Source organism: Phascolarctos cinereus, unplaced genomic scaffold (genome assembly GCF_003287225.1).
Source record: "Phascolarctos cinereus isolate Bilbo 61053 unplaced genomic scaffold, phaCin_HiC Scaffold_4;HRSCAF=312, whole genome shotgun sequence".
NCBI classification, from domain to species: domain Eukaryota; kingdom Metazoa; phylum Chordata; class Mammalia; order Diprotodontia; family Phascolarctidae; genus Phascolarctos; species Phascolarctos cinereus.
Window position 1 is genome coordinate 38,289,447 of NW_027555847.1, and position 24,732 is coordinate 38,314,178.

Consider the following 24,732-nt stretch of genomic DNA (forward strand, 5'->3'; position numbering starts at 1 on the left):
TCTTCATATTGTAAAATGAGGTCCTTTGGTGAGGAGTTTCTCTGCTGATGTTCTGTCTGGAAATTTTTTGTTCACAGAATGTGAGATCATTGTCTTGGCAGTCTTCTAAAGGCAATTCAGACAACTTTTGCCCCCAGAACAGTGGAGGTGAACATCTTCCTGGGGTCTCTATCTCTATTACAATGGAGACTTTGCTGATATTCTACAACTAAGCTGTAGAATGTAGCCTTTCTTGAACTGTTGGCCATGCTTGACTTTGCTATCTTGTATCCAGATGTTTTGCTGCAAATTATTGTGAAAGAATTATGCAATAACTCAAAGAACTCATTCCTGGCAGCATTAAGTAACTGACAGTTTTTTCTTTTAAGATCATTAGATAATTCTTTATTTGATCATTCTGTAGTCTCTATTTGGCATATGAGATAATGGTGTGAAATTCCAGTGACTGTAAATGTCTTCACTTCTTGTCTAATAGAATATAAACTCCTTAAGGGCAAGGACTGTTTCCCTTGGGTCCTTGGGGTCTGGCCTTCCTCCCTCCCTCTCTTCCTCCTTACCTTCCCTCCCTCCTTCCTTTCCTTCCTTCCTTCCTTTCTTTCACCCTTCCTCCCCTCTTTCTTCCCTAACCCCCATCAGTTAGTCATTCAGTCAGTCAATAAACAATTATTAAGGCGTACTACATGCCAGACACTGTGCTAAGCTTTAGAGTTATAAAGAAAAGTAAAAAACAACCCCTGCTCTCAAAGAGCTTATAATCGGATGGGTATAAACAATTATGTACAAGCAAGCTACGGACAGCATCAGTTGGAGATTCTTAATGGGGGAGGGCACTAGAATTAGGGGGAGTCAGGAAAGGCTTCCTGTAGAAGAGGGGATTTTTAATAAATGTTTGTTGGGTTAAATTAATATTAACTGTAGCTGGAACCATTTTCTATAAAAGAATAATTTGCTTTTGAATAAAAGATCTTTATTACAGTAAAAAAAAGTTTTGGGGCTTCTCAGAAGCTCTAAGGTAGTCTCATTGGTAAGATAGATATGATTATTTTTCTTGACCAATGATTATTATTGGGGTAAGTGTTGCGTAGTGGATGGAATACTTAGCTTAGAATAAGACCTAGAGTCAAATCCTGCCTCTTGACACTTCCTAGCTATGGGACCTTGGGTTAGTCCTTAAATCTTTCTGTGCCTCAAGCTACTCTCTAAGTCTTATAGATGGATGGAAATCTGCATTAGTGAGGTGAATTCTCTTACTAGGAGTTTCCCCATAATGGAAAAAAAATCACAGATGCCACATGGCTTACTTCATGTATTCTTGTAATTTATATCAGAGGCCATTTTTGAGAACAGAGTTCTAAAACACTGTCCCCAGTGAACAAGGGACAGGTTTGTAATTTAACAAGAGACTTTCAGACTTTTTCTTAACCTCTTACCATCCTATATGTACCCCATATCAGTTTCCATTGCCCTTCAAATAAAAAGAAAGATGGTAGAATCTCTCTGTTATTCAGAAGAGTACAGTGGTGATAATGATGGCCAGAGAAAGAAGTATCTGGGGAGTCCTAGGAATGAGGAGTCCAAAGGACATCTCATTTACTGCTTTTCCTGGGGAAGTGGTTGTATTGGTTTGTTTACTGAGCCTAGAGCAGTAATGAATAAATGAATGCACATTTGTTAAGGGCTTACTGTGCCAAGCATTATGCTGTTTGTATCCCTGATGATACACAGAAAAAGGCAAGACAATCCCTGTCCTTAAGGAGCTTACCTTCTAGTAGACAGCATATATACAAAAATTTTGGCCAAGGAGGAATGTTTTGGACAGAAAAACCAGTGGAAATGGTGTTTGGAGTCATTTGGAGGAAAGAGAGAAGGATGGATTGTCTGGGCCCAGCTGCCTAGAGGGGGCTAAAGCAGAAGGAATTAATGCCCCCAGGGACTAGAGGCATTTTTTTCTAACTCCTGGCCAGATCAGATTTCTGGAATTGTATGGAAGTAAAAGGATAACTAATTGGATAGGGCAAATGAGGGAAAGACAATTTAGGGATCCAGAAAAGGGATGATTGAGTCAACTGGTGCTCTTGACAGAAACAGGAACTCAGAAGTAGGTGGGGGTGGAGTGATCTTATTATGGAAGAAAGATGACAAGTTTTATTTCAAACATCATGTTCCACATACCCCCAGAACACCTAAGTGGAGGTGTCTAGTAGGCAGTTGGAAATGCCTGCCTAGAGGGTGGTTGTCAACAGGAGCTCATTAATGCATCTGTGAATCAGTGAGTCTGGAAGTTCTGTTAACAGAATGTCTTGTTCCCAAAGCTGTACCTAAATCAAGTGGAAATAGATTTTTTTTTAAGTGCCTACTACGTCCCCAGGATTGAGATATAATAGTAGCAAGAAGGAAGGCTTATGTCTCAGCCTTTTGTCTGTTGATCCTGTAGAAATACAATTGAATGTTTAGTGCTCCCTCTCTGTGGTTTTGTCTGCCTTAGACACTCATAAACATTGTGTGCATGTTTTCCTGTAAACTTCTCTGGCCTCCCCCATTCATAAAAGTGACCTCCCTTCAACCGTGGCAGTCGTTGTCTGTATAATTCATGTGCTGCCATGTGACAGCTATTATTTTTTTGAACTGCAATTCAAATCTCAAAGACACAAATATCTTTTTCCCCAAACATATTATAAGTCCCTGAAGGGCAGGGTGGTTTATGTTGCTTTGTACCTCACATAGTATAACAGCTGGCATGTTGTAGGCCATTAATAAAAAATACATAATTCTTTACCTTTTGGACTTTCAATAAAAGTTCAGTGAGGATTGACTGTTAAAGAAGAAATCCCCTTTATTTTCACTATCAGCCTTCTGTGTTGCTATTCATTTGCTTGGAACAAGGCTCCAGGGAGTCACAGAACCTTGTTGATTGTATTGCCTTTTAATTTCATATAACTTCTTGGCCTTTGGGTTAAGGTCAACTACAAATATCTAACCCCAAGTGGGCCCTCACTACAGCAAGGCAATCCTTTTATTCTTCCTTATTGACTCTATTACACTCCCCATAATGACTTCCAGATTTTCTCATTTTTTCCTCAAGCCTCCCATACCGATTCTGTACCTCCCTTTAAGGCAGTGGACAACTTTGATTCATACTTTACTGCTATGAGAGGCCATTTGTCATGAACTTCAGCAGTCCCCTAATCTATCCTCAGAACCCCTCAACATTGTCTTCTGTTGTCCAGTCTCTTATGAAGAGGTGGTCCTTCTCTCATTGAGGCCGACTTCTCTACTAGTGCCTTTGATCTCATCAGTCATTGAACAGTTATTAAGGGATTGCTATATTCTAGCCACTGTGCCAAGTACTGGGGTTACAAAGGAATGGAAAAACAAGTCCTTGCCCTCAATATTCTCTTCCTCTCCCCTTTGACCTCTCAATCTCCTCCTCTTTCTTTTGGCTTTCCCTTCTCTGTCTCCCTTTCTTTGTGTCTCTCCCTCTTGTTTGACCTCTTGTCTCTTCCTCTCTTCTTATTCCCTCTCTTCTCCTGGAAGCCTTTCTAAATTCCCATAGTGATTCAGTTGTCACCTGTTTACAGGTTGTATCCCTCTAGTAGTATTGAGATCTGTAAAATCAGGGACCTTTCTTCATTTTGTCTTTGTATTTTTTGTTGTTCAGTTGTTTTCGGTCTTGTCCGACTTTTCGTGTCCCATTTGGGGTTTTCTTGGCAAAGATACTGGAGTAGTTTTCCATTTCCTTCTCCAACTCATTTTACTGATGAGGAAACTGAGGCAAACCGAGTTAAGTGGGTTGCTCAGGTCACACAGCCAGTAAGTGTTTGAGGCCAGATTTGAACTCAAATATTCTGACTCTAGGCCCAAGGCTCTATCCACTTCACCACTTATCTGTTCTTCGCCTTGGTATCCCCAGCGCTCAACTCAGAATCTTTCTTGGAGTAGGGGTGAGTCTGCTTTGAAATGGTGATGGGGGCAAGGTGACTTTTAAACTGCCTTCAAAAAAAACTCCCTTTTGTGTAAAAATAGAAGTATGTTCTTGTTCAGTGTGTTTGAATGAAAATAAAAACATGTTACATCAGAGACCTATGGGGGGAGAGGGAGGAATTAGTTCCTAAAGAGGCTTCAGGTTGCTGGCCAGCATAGTTCATAAATGTTCCAGGTTGGAGAGCGAGCTGTGAGACGGTGTGGGAAAGCTTGTTACACTGAGCCAGAGGGAGCAGAGCATCAGGAGTCAATCAGGCTTCCTCCTGCCCCTGGGCTTATCTTAAATACCATCAGATTATAATATCTATTATTATCCTGAGTGGTTCCACAGGACTGCTGCTTTTCAAGTAATCCTTGCTTTGTGGAGCCAAATGCATTCATTTGAATGTGATTTTAAAAGCATGTTAAAAAATCCTCTTTTAGAAGCTCAATATAAAAAAAAAAGCAACAAAACCAGAACATCCTGTCACCCACTTTATGGTAGCTACAAAGTTAGGGATTTGTAATCTTTTAAATTTGCAGTAACCCCCAGTGAGGACTCTGCCCTTGGCTGTATCTAGTAGGCATAATGATAATAAGGAAAGAAACAAGAATTTATTAAGTGCCTACTATGTTCCAGGCACTGTGCTAAGCTTTATCGGCATCCCATTTGAGCCTCAGAATAACCCTGGAAAGTGGGTTCTATTATGATCCTCATTTTACAGATGAGGAAACTGAGGCAGACAGTGGTTAAATGACTTAAGTATCTAAGCTGGATTTCAATTTAAGTCTTCTCACTTGAGGCTCAATGCTGTATTTACTGCTTCCACCTAACTGCTAATGATAATAATAATAATATTACCATGGTTTATATATATTATCACATTTGATCCTCACAACAACCCTGTGAGATATGTACTATTCCCATTTTACAAATGATGAAAACTGAGGCTAAATAAAGTGATTCTCCCAGGATCACACAGGAGATAAATGTCTAAGGTAAGATTTAAATTTGGGACAAAAGAGGAGAAAAAAAAAGGGAGAAAGCAGGAAGAAAGAAAAGAGTGAGGAAAGTCAATAGTCAGTAAATATTTATTAAGCACCTACTATGTGCCGGGAGCTGTGCTAAACATTGAGGATACAAATAAGAAAAAGACAGTTCCTGCCCTTTAGGAGCTTATAATTTAATGGGAGTCAACATGCAAAAACAAGTTGTAAAGTGAAGTATAGGGAGATAGCAGGAGTGGGCATGATGGAGAAGAAAGAAGGATAAAATAGTGGCAGCTGGGTGGCAAATGAGGAGATATCAGTCCTGTTCCCTTCCTTAAATGGAGGAGTTTATGGTGCTACCTGCACTTAGAGGGACAGAGGGTAACAAGGCTGATTAGATCTTGCAAGATGATGAGAATTCCCAATGATGAATTACCTGGGGGTATGGTGGTGAAGGCAAAGGAAGTCCTAATTGAGTGCAGTAAGATAGAAATGAGATTCTGAGAAAAGGAAGGGATAAGGGTGGGGGGAGGGGGAATGAGGAAAAAAAGAAAAAAAAGACCATGTCTTTCCTCTGCTCACTAATCTCTAGTGATTCCCTATCACATCTAGGATCAAATGTTTTCTCCTCTTAGCCCCATCCTGTCTTTGCAGCCCTCACATACTTGGTGGTCCAGCCAAACTGGTCTACATCCTGTGACTCATTCAAGATAGTCCATCTACTACCTGGCTGCCTTTGCATAAGCTGCTGCTCCCACCTAGAATGCACTGTTCTTACTTCTGCATCTTAGAATCCCCAGAGTCCTTGAAGACACAGCTCAGGTGCCCCTGTCTGTGTCTGACTCTTCGTGACCCCATTTGGGGTTTTCTTGGCAAAGATACTGGAGTGATTTGCCATTTCCCTCTTCAGCTCATTTTACAGATGAGAAATTGAGGCTAACAGGGTTAAGTGACTTGTGCAGGGTCACACAGCTAGTAAGTGTCTAAGGCTGGATTTAAACTCAGATCCAGGCTAGGCAATCTATCCACTGTGTCACCTAACTGCTTCTATCTACAGGAAGCCTTTCTTGATTCTCCCAGCTGCTAGGGCCTTCTCCAAAAGAATTTTGCCCTCTTTCCTTTTCTTACTTGGCCAGTACTCTCCTCACCTGAATTACACCTCCAGACTCCCTAGGTCCTGTCCCTACTGAAATTAATCCACTCATCTTTGGATGGTCCAGAGGCCAGCCCTCCTGATTGGTGACTGAATGAATCACATTTGTGGTTTCGTTTGTTGAACAGATCGAAGTTAGACTAAGTGGTTAATGTCCTAGTATAAACTGGTTTTACTAGCCACCACAGACCCTAGACACTGCTTCATCTTCACATCCTAGCTAGCCGTCTACCTAGACCATTTAGCTAGCCATCTACCTAGACCATTTAGCCATCCATCTTCCTTTATGTCGGTGCCTCCTCTTTGGCGTCCTCCTTGCTCTCCCGCCTTTTCACCTCATACCATGAGCACAGTAATCAAATCAGTGGGACCACTGCTTCTAGAACAGTCATGTCATCTACTGCCTTATGGCATTTCATCATCCCTGTGGCTCCCCACACTAAAACTCCCTTCCCTGGCTACCACTCCCCTCCATGTTTCGTTTTCCCCTACCTAGAATTTACGTTTTTTTGGGATCATAACTTTAGAGCTAGAAAGTACCTTAGAAGTCATCAAGTCTAACCCCGCTTATTTTACAGATGGGGAGAGTGAGGCCCTGAGGGAGGATAAGTGGCTAGGGCAGCATTCTACCCCAGGTCTTTCTGCCTCTCAGTCAGGAAGTATTCTATCTATTACATCACTAGGCTTGGAGGGCATTTCATTTTTTTGGTTTTGTATTCCCAGTGTTTTAACATAGTAAGTGTTTAAAACATACTTTTTTGTTCCCTCATACATATTCATACGCACATATATAGCATATAACTATATATGTATTCCTCATCTCCCTTTATAGAATGTAAGCTTCTTAAGGTCACTTTTATCCTTACATCTCCAGCTCTTAGCACATGCTCAGCACACAGTAAGTGCTTACTAAGTGCTTGTTGATTGAATAAAAGAACCTCATGACTTCAGGTCATCTTCCTGAGGTGGCCGGTACAACAGGTTGCTCAACCCTGGCATATGTAGTCCAACATCACTCACTACCTGTATGACCTTGGCCAGGTCTCTTAATGTCTCTGAGGCTCAGATTCCCCACCTGTAAAATGGGAGTACTAGTTCTGACATTAGAATAGCTCATAGAGTCGTACATAATAGGGAAGGCTTCCTTTATGAGCTCCAACGCACCCCATAAATATGAGTCATTGTTGTTTTTATAGTGAGTCCTTAGGGAGGAGAATGAAAAGGAGTCTAAGGGAGGTGAAGTCCCAGAATGAGTCAGGTTTCCAAAACTATTAACAGAGTAGTGGAAAACCTTTGTTGGCTGACAACCCATTAACTCATTCTGCCTCGTTCCACAGGAAAGGTGCTAGATGAGGGGTATAACCAATCTGCTATACACAGATTACAAAAACTCGAGAGCATAAACGGAAAGAAGAATCCATTCTCAAAGCATTCTTTAGGTGCTCAAGATGCTTTGGAAAATGAATATGGACCTTTCCAGGAAAACCTGAGGTCCTAAGGAAAGTCAGCTAATGAATAAATGAGTGAGTGAATGAATGAATGAATCAATGAGCATTCATTGAACACCTTCTGTGTGCCAGTCACTGTACTAAAGGGCCTCTTTATTTCTGCGAATTATGGAGTGAATTAGGGACAAAAATTCAAAAGACAGTACTATCTAAAAGTAATTATTTTTAAAATTATGGCAATTTTGAAATAAAATGTTATAAATCAAAATAAATTAATAAAATTTTAAAAAAGAAATAAAATGTTAAAATTGTATATTGTATTGTGGTTTCCATGAAAGCAGCAAGAACAAGCTGAAAGTTCAATAGGATTCAGAACCAGAAGAGGACCTTAAAAATTACTTTGTCCAGCCCTCTTATTTTACAGATGTGGAACACTAAGCCCCCAATTGGGGAAGGGAATTTGGTGATGTCACCCATGTAGTAAGTTCACCTTGCTGTCTTTGCTAATAGATCATTTGTTCATTTCACATGTTACTTTCCTGCTGAATAAATATTTTTTCACCTTCATGTTGTAACCACTGGGGAAATGGTGGAATGTGACAATGGCTTAGATAAGATTTAGACTTTGGGTCTCAATGTCCTTTGGCCCAATGTAACTTGGACCAAAGTGCAATTTTTGATGACACTGTCATTTCATTTACCTCTCCTTTACTTCCTTGCCTTCGTGTACCCTGCAATATGTCCACACTGGAATGATTATGATTATAGCTAGAGTTTATATTGCACTTCCTGGTTTGCAAAGCATTTTATAAATATCTCATTTTATCCTCACAGCAACCTTGTACTGTTTTTATAGGTAGGTACTGTTATTATCCCCGTTTTACAGATGAGAAAACTAAGAAGTTGAGTAACTTACATGTCTAAGGCTAGATATGAACTCGGGTCTTCCCTGGCTACAAGTCCAATGGTCTGTCCACTGTGCCAGTCACTCACTATTCTGTGGACATTATCTGTGCTCTTCCACCTCCAGGCTTTTGCTCATACTGGTCCCTCTTTTTAGAATGTCCTGCCCTACTCCCACTCCCATTTCTGCCTACTGAATTCAATCCATCCTACAAGGTCCATGGAGGCCACCTTTTCTGTGAAGCCTTCTTTGATTTTTCTTAGAAGTGAACTCTCTTCTGATTTTCCACAACACTTTGTACCTGTCTTATGGCACATCATAAACCACTTTGTGTTGTAGTTATTTGTGGAATCAAACCCAGGAACTTGGCATCTTAAACCAACTGGACTTTATGATCAAAGACCATACCAAGTATCTGTCAAATGAAATAATATATATAAAGCATTTAGCAAACCTTAAGGTGCTATCCACTGTTAATGCTAATTCTACATATGCTCCCAGTTATCTAGCTGTATTTTCTTAAAAGCCCACAGAATTGGAACTCAGAGTGACTCATTAGGCTTCTGTACAGTCCATGTTATTTTGAGAGGAACATTAAAGAGAATGAAGTTATTAATCTTGGAAAGAGGATCAGATTTGGGATCTAAGCTCTTTTATTTACTAAGATTAGTGATAACTGTGTGACCTTGGACAAATCATTTAATCTCTCGAGGCCTCAGTTTCTTTATGTATAAAATGAGTGGGTAGAAATAGATGACCTCTGTGGCCCCTTCCAGTTTAAAATCTGCTCTTACAAGCCTGCGATTTTGATGAAATAAGCTACATTCCTAAAGGCAATGAAGATATCTCTCCCCCACCTGCACCTCCCCTGCCCTCCTGGTACAATTATTGGTTCAGTCTGTATGTTAAAACAAAATTATGCCTAGTAAAAGTTTGCCAGTGGACATCCATTCAATCATTTTTACCACATTTCAATGAAATTGGGTTATAGGGGTATGCACAGATTATGGAGATCTGGAAACACATTAAGAGAAGTTTGTAGCAGGCAGAACTACTATTTTAAAATAGTAGAAATTACTACTGTGTCAATTGAATTTATATTATATAAATGTATATATATAATATATATGTAACATATGTATATATGTATATACATTTTTTTTTTGCCCCCAGAGTGTCTCTATGTGTTTCCATGCCAGTGGAATTACAGGCCTGACCACTGCATGTACGGCAGTAATTGTAAAGGAGCAGAACAAGAAGGCGTGTCCGTTCTTCATGGCAATCGAGGTGTCTATCATGATGACAAGCAACCAACTTTCAAAGCGTTATATGAAGTAATGCGTGATGTAAGTTCTAGTTCTGGGGATAAGCTTGTTTCCAGGCAAGAAAGGTGCTTTGCTTGAACTACCAGGCCCAAAGGGTTAATAGGCTAAATATTTCCTGTTTATCTTGTATATTGTTTTGTAATATTTATTTGCATGTTGTCTCCCCAGTTAGATTGTAAGCTCCTTGAGGGTAGAGACTGTCTTTTGCCTCTTTTTGCACCCTCAGCCCTTAGCACAGTGCCTGACTCATGATGGCATTTAACAAATGTTTATTGATTGATTGACATAGTATAGTGAGTATTCTCTTTCACTAGAAATACAGGTCCGTTGTTCTTGTTCAGTCATTCAGCTCTGTCCACCTCTTTGTTACCCTGTGGATAACAGGGTAACAGTATTGTCCATGGGGTTTCTTGACGAGGAGTGGTTTGCCATTTTCTTCTCCAGTGGATTAAGGCAAACAGAAGTTAAGTGACTTGCCCAGCATCACAAGTTACAAGTGTCTGAGGCCAGATTTGAACTCTTCTTCTTAATTCCAGGGCCAGGGCTCTATCCACTGAGCCACCTGTGGGACAAAATGTCAAATAGGATTCTTTGGTCAATTGCCTATTTGAAGACTACAGTACACCAAATTTATAGTGTATGTGCAATGCCATAAGCATGCCTAGCACATGAGAATGCACTGCTAAAAAACTCCCAGGGGTTATTTCTATTCTATTTATCACACATTTGAAAAAGAAATATTGATACAAATAAGGTTCCTCTGGCACTCGTGCTAAAGTTGGATTTGCTTGATTTCTAGCTAAGTTTAAAACTTGAGTTCTTGGGTAATCTAGTTTTGATAGGGGCAAAGATGAGAGGAGCAGAGCACGTTATACATACTGTGTGCCCCTTTGTGTTTTCTCTCTCTCTCTCTCTCTCTCTCTCTCTCTCTCTCTCTTCTCTCTCCTCCTCTCCCCTCCCTTCTCTCCTCTTCTGTTCCCTTCCCTTCTCTCTCTCCTCTCTTCTCTCTTTTTCTTCTCTTTCTTCTCTCTCTCTCCTAAGTAGTATTAAATGAGATATTTGTTTTTTAAAAAAAGCCTGGCACATGGTAGCCACTATGTAAATACTTATTCCTTTCTCATTTCCCCTTGGAATATTCTCTTCTCCAGGGTTTTCAAAGCCTAGGAAACTGAATTAGGGAAAAGAGGTGGGAAACTTCTGTTTTTGGTAAAAAATCAACACATTCAGATAATCAAGGGGTAAAGCAGGATCCTACTAAAATGCACAAGTAAACCAAAGTGAACAAAAGTTTTGGGCACATGAAGGCAACTTGTGAGTTTCTTGGGGTAGATGACACTGAGCTGATATTGTAGCTGAATTATGATGTCTAACATGTGAACAAATTGTATTGCATTCCTGATCATGTATGAAACATTTAAGATCATGCTTGGACTGGTTCTACAGAGACACATTGTTGAGGTGGTTATTCAGGAACAAAAAATACTCACTTGAAAAACAGTTAATTAAAATGGACAGTTCCAAAGAATTTGTGTCCCAAGCCAACAACACCTTTCAGCTTTCTCTCCCTGCCTCAGTTCCAGCATCCCTCTCTGGTCTCTGTAAAGACATCAACTAGATAGCCATTACCATAGGAAGATAGATTGTCTATCACACAGATAGGCTGGCCATACTCCAGTAGACTTGCCATCCCAAACTGTCTTCTTTGCAATCCCTGGCATCATTCCCTGCAACATGATCAGAGACTCCCTGAGAAAATATTAGTGTTAGTGTTATTTCCTCTTCTAAAATATTGAGCAATAGAAATTGCTTATGTTTATGTAATACATGAAGGTTGGTAAAGCACTTTTCCCATAATGACCCTTCAAGATAGGGAGAGCAAGTATTATCCTCCTTTTATTGATGAAGAACTGAGGCTCTGCTGGGTTATATGACTTGCCCACAGTCACAAAGCTAATAAGTGTCTGAGCTGGGATTTCATTTCACCTCACTAGGTTGCCTCAGACCACCCAGACAAGCATTTTATGACTTTGGGGAAGATATTTCAATCTCCAAAGTTTCCATGACCAACTTAGTTTGGGAAGTGCTGTAATAAGCACATTCCACAGGAAAACAGTCCCAGGAAATAAACTAGAGTAACAACAGTGTTTGTTTCTCTCTCTCTCTCTCTCTCTCTCTCTCTCTCTCTCTCTCTCTCTCTCTCTCTCTCTCTCTCTCCCTCTCTCTCTTTTTAAAAACATACCCTGACAATAAATAAAAAATAAAAAGACTGAGAAGCCTGAGTTTTTAAAATTCCACTGAATACTGGTCAAATGGTTTAATAATGACTGATCTATAGTATGAGCTCTACTTCTCTTCTTCCCCTTCCTCCCCAGTTATCTTGGATATATTTTGTATATATCTTTATATGGACATATATCTCATTAGATTGTATAAGCTCCTTAAGAACAAAGATTCGTTTCCCTCTTGTCTTTGTACGACAGCATTGAGCACATAGTAGGTGCTTACTAAGTTCTTTACCAACTAGCACATATTAGGGTGCTTACCAAGTGCTTGAAGATTGATTGATACTTTATCCATTTAGGCACAGCCCTAAAATCCCTTCACTGAGAGACGGTGTGGTCCATTGGAAAGCACACTGGCTTTGGAATCAGAGGATCAGGGTTTTAATATCAGCCCCTGCTCCTTCTACTACATGTGTCATCTTGGTCAAGTTACTCCATCTCAGTTTCCTCAGATGCAAAATGAAGGAGTGGAGTTTGATTAGATGACCCCCAAAGTCCTTTCTACCTCTTAATCTTTAACCTTTTATGTTCCCCTAAGGAATATTCCCCCTCCCCCAAAAAAAATCAAAGATGAAAAGGGTCTATCTGTACAAAAAGTATTTATAGCGGCTCTTTTCATGGTAGTCAGAAATTGGAATCTAAATGGGTGTTGGCATTTGAATGTAATGGGATATTGTTGGGCCAATAAGAAATGACCAAATGTACGTTTTTTGGAGGAGATCATTCTGGACCAATGTAGAACAAAGTAAGCAGTTTTACAATGGTAACCACATTAGAAGGAAACTCATTTTGAAATACTTGAGAACTCTGATTGAGGCAATGTATGTATTACATACAAGCAGCTAGGTGGCACCATAGATTGCTACACTTGGAGTCAGAAAGACCTGAATTCAAAATCTGCTTCACTTGCTTACTAGCTGTATGACCCTGGGCAAATCACTTTACTGCTGCCTAACTCAGTTACCATTTGTACCTTTCCTGTAAGAATAGTTTGCATTTCTTTCTTCAAATAGCATTTTCAGTTGCCAAAATTAATTTGCTTTCTTTTGTGTTTATATGTTTTCTGTCTTTCAGTTTCCCTTTCAAGACAATCTTTTTCAATCCATGTATTACCCTCTTCAGTTGAAGTTTTTGGAAACTGTACATACTTTATGCGGACGGATTCCACAGGTTTTTCTGAAGCAGATTGAGAAAACAATGAAGAGAGTGTATGAGAAGCACGTTATTGTCCACCTCAGATCCAACAGAATGTATTATTAAATACACCATATGGTCTTTTTTTAAAAAAATACTATAAATTTGGTTTATTGTTGGCAGATCATTGCATCTCTCAAGATCAAGGAGACAGAAAAGGCTTGAAGCAGGCTGGATCCTCTTTCACAGTTTCATAATGCTCCCAGACTGTCAGTAAAAGTGCTTGCAAAAATTTTGCCGTATTGATTTTGCTTCAATGGAGTATGCTTTTTGTTAAAGGACTTTTTTTAAAACTCTTTTTTGGTAGGTTTTCATGTAATTGCTCATAAAACATTGCTGCAACAGTATGAAGTAGCTGTGAAAAGCAGTCTTTGGGAGCCTTCTGACTCCTATTAGCTGCACAAAAAATATTTAGGGTCGATACTGCCATCCAGGCTCCTGAGGGAGACAGTCCCTGTTCAATTGCCTTTTCCATGACAATGCATCTGTTAGAGGTAGCATAAATAAACTTGGGCATATATGCCAAGTGGCCTTAGAAAAAAATAGAGTCAAGATGAATTTTGTGTTTACAGTGCGCCATTTGAAGCCTCTTGATAGAACTCCAGAGCAATTCAGGGTTCCCATTAATTAGGTTTTTGTGAGGCAGTGTTGCAGCCTAAGGTGCTTCTTCTGAGTTTTTCCGTGTCATTTGGAAACTCTGAACCAGAAGGACTTACTAAGCAACAATAGGCTCAAAAAGGAAGTACTGTAATCCTTAAACCCCTTGAGCAGCTTGTTGAGCTATGGGGCGGGGAGATGTATTTACACATACATGGATGTATTGTCTAGCTTCCATCTTCATGAGTCCCAGCCATCAGATATATAGTGTCTCTGAGCCCTTTGGCAAGAGAAGAAAATTGAAAGGCAACTCCACCCTGTTGTAATGGACACCAAAGCGTTTAGCCAGTTGAATTGGCAGAAAATTTAACTTTCTGCTGGCCACAGAAACTCTCTTGTTTTATACTTTGCTTTAAGTTTATGCGTTCACCAAGATAATACTAAAGTTCTAGGACCTGTGCAGAGTACAGGAAGTGCACCTCTTATACAGGGATCTCATCTCATCTCCATTTGGTGCCATGAGATGGTAGTCATTTAGGGAGGCTGTAGGTCTGTACTTTTCAAAGGATTTGCTACACGTATTTTCAGAGGCAGTATGTTTCAGTGGAGAGACTACTGGATTTGAAGCCAGAGGTTCAGGATTTAAATCCTGGCTGTGCCACTCTGATATTTAAGCATTCCTTTCTTTATCAGTAAAATGAGGGAGTCTTCACAATTAGATTGTAAGCTCTTGGAGGGCAGGGACTGTCTTTTGCCTTTTTTTGAATCTTCAGTGCTTACCACAGTGCCTGGCACATAGTAGGCGCTTAAACAAGGTTGATTGATTGATTGACTAGATACCTGGCTTTCCATTGTGCTATAGAAGCAGTAGAAATGCTCCTGACTTTGGAGTCTGAGGACCTGAGTTTGAAAGTTGGTCCTGCTACTCACTGCTTGTGTGATATTGGCTAAGACACTAAACTCTTTGGGCCTTAATTTCCCTTCTGTAAAAATAAGGTTGGACCAGATAGCTTCTGAGGAGCTCTCAAACTATGATTTCCTTCATGACTGTTCTTTGAGGGGGGTGGGGGCAGATATTATACCCATTTCACAGGTAGGAAAGTTAATGTAGACTGGTCCTTTGCTACTTGCCAAAGGTCCCACACAGGCAGTGGAATAGGGCACCTCAGGAAAAGCCGAAGCTGGAACCCCTATTGTCTGCTTCCTAATCCAGTATTACTTTCACTTGGCTTACGCTTGCCCCACTGTCATCACAGACATCCTTTAGTCCTGATGGTGGTAGCGTTCAGGGCCAAAAAATAAACATTGTTTCTAAACCCTGAACTAGGTAACTGTATAAAAAGCTTTACTTTTTTCCTCTATATAACTGTGAAAGCAGTGCCTTTTTATTGTGATAAATGTGTTTACAATTAGTTCACAATTCTCGGTACTTCTCTCCATAAGAGACTTAACAGCCAAGAAGAGGAAAACCCAAGTTTTGCTGCTGTGGTAGATAGAATACTGAATTGCCCAGGAGTCCAGGACTCCACCATGGTAAGTAATAGAAAAAGTATAAAAATGTAAATATTGTGAATCTTGTTCAGAATACTTTTGGTTTTGGCTGTACCTAATTTGGCTGAAGAGCTTTGGTAGTCCCAAAGTGGAAAAGGAACTACAGGAAAGCCTGTAAGGGTGGGGCATGTAAATTTGACCTTGTGCTGTTGCATAGACGTGGTGGGGTCAGGAGTATGACTGGAATGTGATTCTGAAATCTGTTAGGGAGACAGTGGGTAGCTACAGTGGGTGCAGGGGATAGAGCACCCAGCCTGGAGTCAGGAAGACTTGAGTTCAAATCCAGCCTCAAACACTTAATCACTGTGTAATCCTGGGCAAGTCATTTAACCCTGTTTGCCTCAATTTCCTCATCTGTAAAATGAGCTGGAGAAGGAAATGGTAAATCACTCCAGTATCTTTGCCAAGAAAACCCCAAATGGGGTCATGAAGAGCTGGACATGACTGACCAACATGTAGTGTAGTGGAAAGATCACTGACTTGAGCTTCGCAAGGCCTAGGTTCAAATCGTGCTTTTGATGCATGGCACTAGCATCCTCAGGCCTCAGACTCTTCATTTCCAAGATGAGGAGGTTGGCCTCTGAGGTCACTTCCACCTTTAAAACTATGATCCAATGACCAAAAGAAATAATGTAAGTAAAGCAAGGATTGTGAAGAGTAGCATACATTAAGAAGTACTTGGGTGAGGGAAGAATGGTGACAAACATTTAGGCAAAGAGCAATGGAAATAGAAGAGATGTTGTTATATTATATTCCACTCTGGAAAATGTACAGAAAGATACACACAAAAATTTTGGATGGATCTGTGACCACATATGTAGCCATGCATGCCTTCTCATCTTGTCCATTTCATGGCTTTCATAAAACCACCCAATATATTGGACCCTATGATCCAGTTCTCTTGACATTTTATGGACCTCTCTAATCTCTCTTTATCCACTGTCTCCCTTGGTCCATCCTACAGACATCCTTCCTCCTTTCAAAAAAAGCTTCTCTGGATTCTACTTCATCTTTTAGCCTGTCCTCCAATTTGTTGTTCAGTTGTTTCAGTCATGTCTGTCTTTTCGAGACCCCGTTTGTGGTTTTCATGGCAAAGATGCTGGAATGCTTTGCCATTTTCTTCCCCAGTTCATTTTTTTGTTGTTCATCCTTCTTTCTTGAAGACCACCAATGACATGCTTTTGAGTTGCATTTAAGCGAGGCAGAGATGACCAGCCTCACTCTCTTTTCCAGAGTCATTGAAGTCCAGTGGCAAAACAAAAGTCAAGGCAACTGGCAATGGCCACCCTCCCACCCCCAGTTTTTACAAATTGAGGAAACTGAGGCAAACTGGAATAAGTGACTTGCCCAGGGTCACACAGCTAGTAAGTATCTGAAGCTAGATTTGAGCTTGAGAAGATGAGACTTCCTGACACCAGGCCTGGCACTCTATCCACTGCACTTTCTCTCTTTCTCTGCCAGCTACTAGAAACAGCTACCTGCATTTCTTGTATGCAAGTCCTCACCTCCCATTCTCTTCCCTTTCCCTTGCAACTGAGCAATAAAGTATTTGAACTATCCATTAATCATTCCACACTTTAGTCGTAGGATCCAGCATATGGACAAGAATCCCAAAGGATGAAAAGGGAGAAGCTTTGATTTGCAAAGCACAAAGGAACCACTCATAATCTAAATATGTCTGTTCTTGTCGTATTACACTGTAGGGTCATCTTTTTCCAACCAACCCAGTTTGTCTTTTATGGCCAGGAAGTTATCAAAAGGCAGTATTTACCCTCTTACTTACTGCCCCCCCCATTTAATGGGATTAGTCTAATTCCAATCAAGCTGCTTCATTATAAAACCCCAGAATCTTAGAACTACAAATGTCCTGTCATTAATATGCCTTCTGAGCTCCCACAGGCTGTCAGCTATTCTAGAGCCACAGTGGAATTTTGACTGAGAAAGAAAATAGTAGAGTGGTGTTTGCTTTTTACACTACAAAGCATTTGTGACTAATTATAGTTTCATTTGACACTGAAACAGAGTTGCTATTAGAAAAACAGAGGTATCCTGGAATGATGGGGGCAGAAAACAAACCCACTGAGTTTAAATTCTGAGGAGTCTGAGATCTAATCTCTTACAACCTTTGTGACCTTGGGCAAACCTCTTTGAGTCTGTTTCTTTATTTCTAAAAAAAATTAGCAAATATAATAATGAAAAATGAGGGTAATGAGACTAAGTGATCTCTCAATTCCCTAAAAAGCTCTAAGCCCAAGCATCCTGAGATATGTTCTGTGCCTTGGGCCTGAGATTTTGAGCAGACACCTCTAGAAATCATGGAATCATCTGTTTAGAGCAAGAAGGGAATTCAAATGCCATCACATTTAACCGCCTCATTTTGCAGATGAGGAAACTGAGGCCCAATTTGAGTATTTTTCCAGCAAGGTTCTCTCCCTCCCCCTCCTCCCCCCCAGTTAATGTATTGTGGATTAAGTGGAGAACGCCAACATTTTAAGACAATGAACAGCTAGAAAGTTAACTTATTTGCTGCCATTTCAAAAAAGTTAGTGATTTCTATTTTAGAATGATGGATTTCATTTCTCACTTTAAGTCAAACACATTTCATACCCAGTGCACTCGTTTTAAGTTGCTTGTAAGTTATCTGGCATGTATTTTGACAACAGGAATTTGTAAGTCATAAATACATAATTTTTCATGTTACAGTTATGGTGTTGGTAACTCAGCATACAAATGCAATGGTAACCTTGTCATTTACACAGTCCTGAAAGAATGGATAAGAAATGCAGTAACAGCACCATCAAAACCTCCTTAACTCATATGAAATCATTATACTTGGGAGTAATGACAAAATGGCATGTGTTGAACCAAAAGGCTGAACGTGATACATTATTTACATTCATGAAAAATTTTGAATTGTGTGTGTTGGGAGGGAGGGAATGGATTTACCCTCTGATTTGAGTGCTAGCAGAGGTCAGCAGCCTGTAGCATTAATGCCATTAGGTGAGGGTAACCTAGGGGATTGATGATGAGGTTGCTGGCATTCCCATCTCGTGCACCCCATTCTCTTTATTCTCCCTTCCCCTATTTTTTTTGATTCAATTAAAATAAATTCAAGTCAATAGGCATTTATTAAGCACCTTATATATGCCAGGCATTGTGCTAAGCACTGGGATACCCATTCAAAAATGGAACAGGCCCTGCCCTCAAGGAGCTTACATTCATTGATTTCTTTCTGGCAGAGAGGTTTATGGCATGCAGTGGCATACAGTGCAAAAGAGGTTGATATTAATGCATATTTTCATTATGTTACATTGCTAGGGATTAAAAAAAAGGTTAAAAAAAGGAGGAGGGACCTGGGGCTCTGAATGAGACATCATAATGTGATTGCACTCTGTGCAATACAAAATGTTATGTAGCCAACATTCAGTCCCATGATTTCATAGAATGATTCCTTGAAATTAGGCTTGATTTGGCCAAGCTTTGTGGTAGTTTGTATTTTTTATAGAACAAACTGGAAATCACCTTTTGAGTCAGAGAGAGAGTGAGAGTGTGTGTGTGTGTGTGTGTGTGTGTGTGTGTGTGTGTGTGTGTGTAATTCAGGACCCATTACATCATTATTTGAAAATATCTCATTTGTTTTCATTGACAAATGCACCACTTGTTTATCGCTCCCAAGGAGACTGTAACAGTGCATTTTTATGTCTGAAAATTTTTCTGCTTACATTGTGAATAAATGAACTTTTTAAAGGAACTTGCAATGTCTTGGGGTTTTTGTTATTACAGCAAATTGAAAGGAACTGAATTATTATGAAGTGCTACAAAAATAATTAGCATCTGGTTCTCTTTAGATGCTACCTCCTGTTAAAAAATTTTAATCAAATTTAAAAATATTTAATTACCTTTTAAGTTTTCAGCTCCCCCTGTGTGACCCTGGGCAAGTCACTTAACCTCAATTGCATTACCAAAAAGCAAAAAAAAAAAAAAAGTTCTGAGCTCCCTCCCTTCCTCCTGCCCCATACTGGAGAGGACCCCCATTTGCTACAGATTTATAAATATATGTAAAACCATACTGTCATACTTCTATTTACCAGTTCTTTTTCTGGAGGTAGACAGCATCTTCTTTTATAAGTCCTTTGTAGTTGATTTGAGTATTCGTAGTACTCAGAATAACTTGGTTGTTCACAATTATTCTTTGAATAATATTGCTGTTACTGTATACGATGTTCTTTTGGTTCTGCTCACTTCTCTTTTCATTATTTCATGCAAGTTTTCTCATGTTTTTCTAAAATCAACCAGCTCATCATTTCTTATAGCACAGTAGTATTCCATCACAAGCATATACCACAAGTCTTCAGCCACTCCCCAATTGACAGGCATCCCCTCAATTTCCAGGCCTTTGCCACCACAAAGAGAGCTGCTGTATATATTTTAGAACATATAGGTTCTTTTCCTTTTTCCCTGATCACCTTGGGAGATAGACTTAATGGTATGTGTTTAAATTGTTATTACAAGCTTTTGAAAGCTCTGTAATCTGGGATTATTTTGGGAAAATTTAAGTTTCCTTCCTTTTACAAGCTTGCAAGCTTTAAAAGGCAAATATAGTCTAGTTGAGTTTCATATGGGTATCCCAAAAGTCTTAGTGCATTTGAAAGCTTTATTACACTAAGACTTTTAGTGCACAGTGTACTTTTAGATCAAATAATTGTTTTGCCCAGCAAGTCACTTTGATTTCAACTGATTTGCTTTTCAGAAATTAAGTGTAATTAGTGTAAATTGTGCTGCTTAGTTTTTTTTTCTTCCTGTTAAAGAGCTTTATCTTCCTATCCTATGTGAGGTTACAAAGATTTGCCTGGCTGCATTCATACATGGAAAGGCTACCAAATGAACCCCAAGCAAAAGCAGAATGCTTTTCATGCAGATAGGAAAAGGACTAACAATACTTAACAATGATACCTAAATCTATATTACTTAGCTGGAATTAATCCTATTTCAGCAAAAAAAAAAGGGGGGGAGGGGGAGCTATCTACAAGCAGAGCATTGTACTAATTAGCTTGGAAAATAACAAACATTTATAAAATGCTTAATTGTTTACAAAGCACTTTGCAACAACTCTTACATGGGTAATACAAGTATTATTTCAATTTTACAGATAATGGAAATGAGGCTCAGTGGTAAGGTGAGTTTGTCCAGGATTACCCAGCTAGAATCAGAAGCTTCAAGTCCCGTGCACTTTCCATTATGCTCTGTAGAGTGTATATACTCTACTATGCTATGTACAAATAACATTGCCTCTCAGATAAAACATTTAGATAAGATAATGTGGTTCCTAGCCCTCAAGGAGCATATCAGAGGTTTAAGGTACAAATACAAATAATGAATATGAGATAATACATTAGAATACAAGAAAAGTGCCGATAAAGGAGGACTATGTGATATCTGAAGTGGAGAAGGCCATGACCAGCAGGGAAGGATTTCTGGAAGAGTTGCCCACATTAGGATTTTTTTTTTTTAGATGCATAGGCATTGAAGAGGCAAGAAGAGGGAGGGGAAGAGCATTCCAATGTGAACAAAAGCAGCCTTGTAGTGGTACTAGCTTTTCCTATGTTTTGTTCCCTCAACCAGATTGTATACTCTGTGAGGGTGTTCCTTATAGCACCTAGCACTGTCTTACAAAATTGTAAATAAATATTTGTGGGTGATTCTAAAGTGCATAGTAATTTCAGCACTGATATAAATGGATTTGAAATGACAAAACTCATCTCTGGTAATTTTAATACTGATATGAATGAAATCCAAAAGAAAAAAACTCAGTTCTTGGAGCAGGCATAATGTGGACCTGTTTAATGCTGTCTTTTGGTCTACCAAATACAAATGTAACCTGATGGACAAGTGATTTGAGAGTTTAGAGAGAACTGTTTTCAACTGCTTTGAATAGTAAATGTTCTAACATATTGACTTCATGGAAAAGAATCACAGAATGCTTGTCTAGAAATCATGTTACATCTAAAGAGAAGTGAGTAGTGAAAACATTTTTCTTTTTTGTTTTATTTTAAACTTAAATACAAAAGAAAAAAACAAGCAAATACTAAAACTAAAACTATTTAAAAAAAAAAAGCATTGCCATATGCACAGCAGAACGTGAGAAAGGATTCAAAATATACAGCAATAAATGTCCGTTTCAAGAAAGCCTATGTAATAAATACTATGCATTGTGTTGAGAGCTGTCCATCTTTGCTTTCTCATAAGTTTTCTTTTGTTCCCTGCTATGCACTTTTTACTTTGTTCTTTTTTCCTTCTTCTCTCCTCGCAGGGCTACAAAGCATGGATATATTTTATACACACACATATACACATCTGCACATATACATATTTACATACATAGACATATACATATGCACACATAAACCCATACATAAACTTACATATACATATACTTAAATATCAATAATCATAGTCATATATAGACATATACATTCATATACATCTATGTAAGACCATACTATATCCCAGTTTTTTTCTTTGCTATTTGTTTTTCTTATTTGATAAGATTTGGTCTCATCTGGCAAAAAGCTTAGAAGAGACGTATCAGACTACCCCTGAAAAAAAAGACTTAAGAATGTTAATACTTTAAGTATCCTGCATGATGTATAGAGGAGAGATGTATTGCTTAGTTTTGATTGTGTTATTTATGGTGTGGAAAAATGTGAAAACTGAGCCACCGCGTTACATTTGATGTAATAAATAAAAAAGTGAGACCAGTACAATAATGAGGGCTCACATTTTTCAAAGAACAAATTTATAAAGTAGGTAGAGTGTTATTAGTTCCATTTTTCAGATGAGGAATGGCTAATGCTCAGATGGATTAGGTGACTTCTAGTCCCACAGCTAGTAAGAGGCAGAGCTAAACAGAACTCACATCCAGATCTTTGACTCTGCTTTCCACATGGTAAATCGTTTGTTAAACATAGGGGATTTTTGTTTGTTTTTTAAATGACTTCAACAGGGTAAATTGTTTGGTTCTATATAAGCTGAATTTTTCATTTTTTCCTCTTTAATTTTTCCCACTAGTGAAATATTATAAATGCATTCACTTAATGTATTTTCCCTATTCATCTATGTTTATAGTATATGGGAAAGTGAAATAATTTCTTATAATACTATTTATACCCTTAAGCTATTTTGAAATGGTGGCTGATGAAACCTGGAACCCTCATTAACCAATGATATGAATAAAACTCAGTCCAGGGATCCATAACCTTTTGACCTTGGGTTGGAGTACAATAACACTTTCCTAGTTAGGGCCAAAGGGGAGGAGAAGACCATTGGGAGGTAGTGAAAACAGTGCCAGAACAGAGGACTAGGAAGCTGGTTTCTAACCCACCAGGTATCATCCTTGGGGTATGACCTCACTGGATTTTAGTTTCCTCGTTTGTATAATGAATAAGTTGCACTAAGCCAACATAGGTTAAGTGCCTTGCCCAGAGTCACACAGTCAGGAATTATCTGAGGCTGGTTTTGAACTCAGGTCTTCCAGGCCCAATACTCTAACCACCTATTCCTCTGGTTCAGACTCCCAGTGAAGGAAGAACCCCTTACCTTCCAGAGTAGCCCATTATATTTGGGAACAGCTCTGAGGGATGAAACTTCATGAGATCCAGTCTCAATCTTCCTCCTTATGACACCTACCCCACTGTTCTTCTGGTTTCCCTCTGGGACCAAATTGAACAAAGCTAATTCCTTTCCCATTTACCTTTTTTGAGCTTCACTTTGCTCATCTGAAACATAGGGATGATAAAACCTTAGTAACTGTCTCATAGGGTTGTAGGACATAAAGCTCTTTGTAAACTTTAAAGTGCTGCATAAATGTCCGCGATTATAATCATTAGTGTGATGAGATGAATCAGATTTCTGCTTCAGTTATTTATGGGTATGGGTGATCCTGAGTAAATCAATCTCTCTCTGCCTCAGTTTCCTCATCCATGACATGGAGATGATATTAGCATTTACTGCTCAGGGGTGTCATCTTCACAACACCCCTAAAAGAAAGATGCTAACGTCTTGCAGTGTGATAACATGTGAAGCACTTTGCAAACCAAGTACTATATACATGCTAGTTATTGTTACTATTATTATTAGATGGCCTCTGAGTTCCCTTCTTGGATCTATGATGCTAAGAATTGAACTGGAAACACATCTGTTTTTGAGGTCAGGTTTTGGAGGAAATGTCCTTTTCAACCACACTTTCCTTTATTGAATTTTGCTTTTTAGGGTTGGTATTTTCTCTTTCTCTGATGCCAGGCATAATGACATTTATGTATAACTGCAGTATCATGTCTCTGCTTTGGAAAGAAATATGTTGTCTGAGTGTCCAGCTGGAACCTAGTGGTATTGCTGGCTTGTGTCAAAACAGGAAGGAGAGTATTCCCTGGGCATGTGTATGAAAACAACTGTGCTGGATCGTCCTTTTTTTTTTCTATTGAAAAAGTTCCATAAACATGATAAAGTGCTTTTCTCCAAAATCCTTACTAGAAATGCTTCAACAGAGGTGGAAGGATGAATAGATGATTTAAGAGGAATTGAATCCTTATGAGGTTGATCTCTGGTGCCTTTTCCCGGCTAGGGAATAGAGTAAGTCAGTCAGTCGACAAACATTTACTATGTGCCAGGCACTGAGGAGACAAATAGGAAACTAGAGAGACCTTGCCCTCCAGGAACTTCCAGTCTAATGGGGAAAGATAACACAGAAAATGATGCAGAAGAGGAGGGGGAATTTCCTGAGGCAGTAGTGCAGTCAGGTGAGAAATGAGATGTGTGTGTTGGTTTTTTTTTTTTAGGCAATTGGGGTTGACTGACTTGCCTAGGGTCACACAGCTAGTAAGTGTCAAGTGTTTGGTCTGATCTGGATTTGAACTTAGGTCCTCCTGACTTCAGGGCTGGTGCTATATCCACTGCACCACCTACCTGCCCTCAGAAATGAGATGTTTTGAGCTGAACTCACCCTAAATGGAGGTTTGAAGCTCTTGGGCTTCATCCTCCAGTCAGAGGAATAGAGGATGGTGATGAGGTGGAATACCATGGCTGGTGGGCTCTTGGTCTATTTAGGCAGACTTGTCTTCATCCTCTTTGTGAAAGATTACCTCTTAGGTCTAGGAATCCCTGGCATGGGGAAACAAGGGAGGAGATAGAGAATTAGTTTTGCATGTAAAGTGAATGTGAAATTTAAGTCTGGTGGTCCCCTCAACATGACCCCCTGAAAGCTACACTTAGCCTCTTTTAAAATCCTTAACTCATGAGCTGTCATCAACTTTACCAGAGTAAGCCAGATGAG

The 24,732-nt window shown here is 39.4% G+C and overlaps 1 protein-coding gene across 1 annotated transcript in view; it reads left to right on the forward strand.

Moving 5' to 3' along the window:
* The window catches only part of GXYLT2 (glucoside xylosyltransferase 2), a 75,531-nt gene extending 56,376 nt beyond the window's left edge, over positions 1-19,155 (forward strand). Inside the window, exons 6-7 of the mRNA XM_021007588.2 lie at positions 9,629-9,801; positions 13,137-19,155. Of these exons, the coding sequence (XP_020863247.1) occupies positions 9,629-9,801; positions 13,137-13,322 (359 nt within the window). The 3' untranslated portion in view covers positions 13,323-19,155. The remainder of the gene's footprint in view (positions 1-9,628; positions 9,802-13,136) is intronic.
* Positions 19,156-24,732: the final 5,577 nt, after the last annotated feature.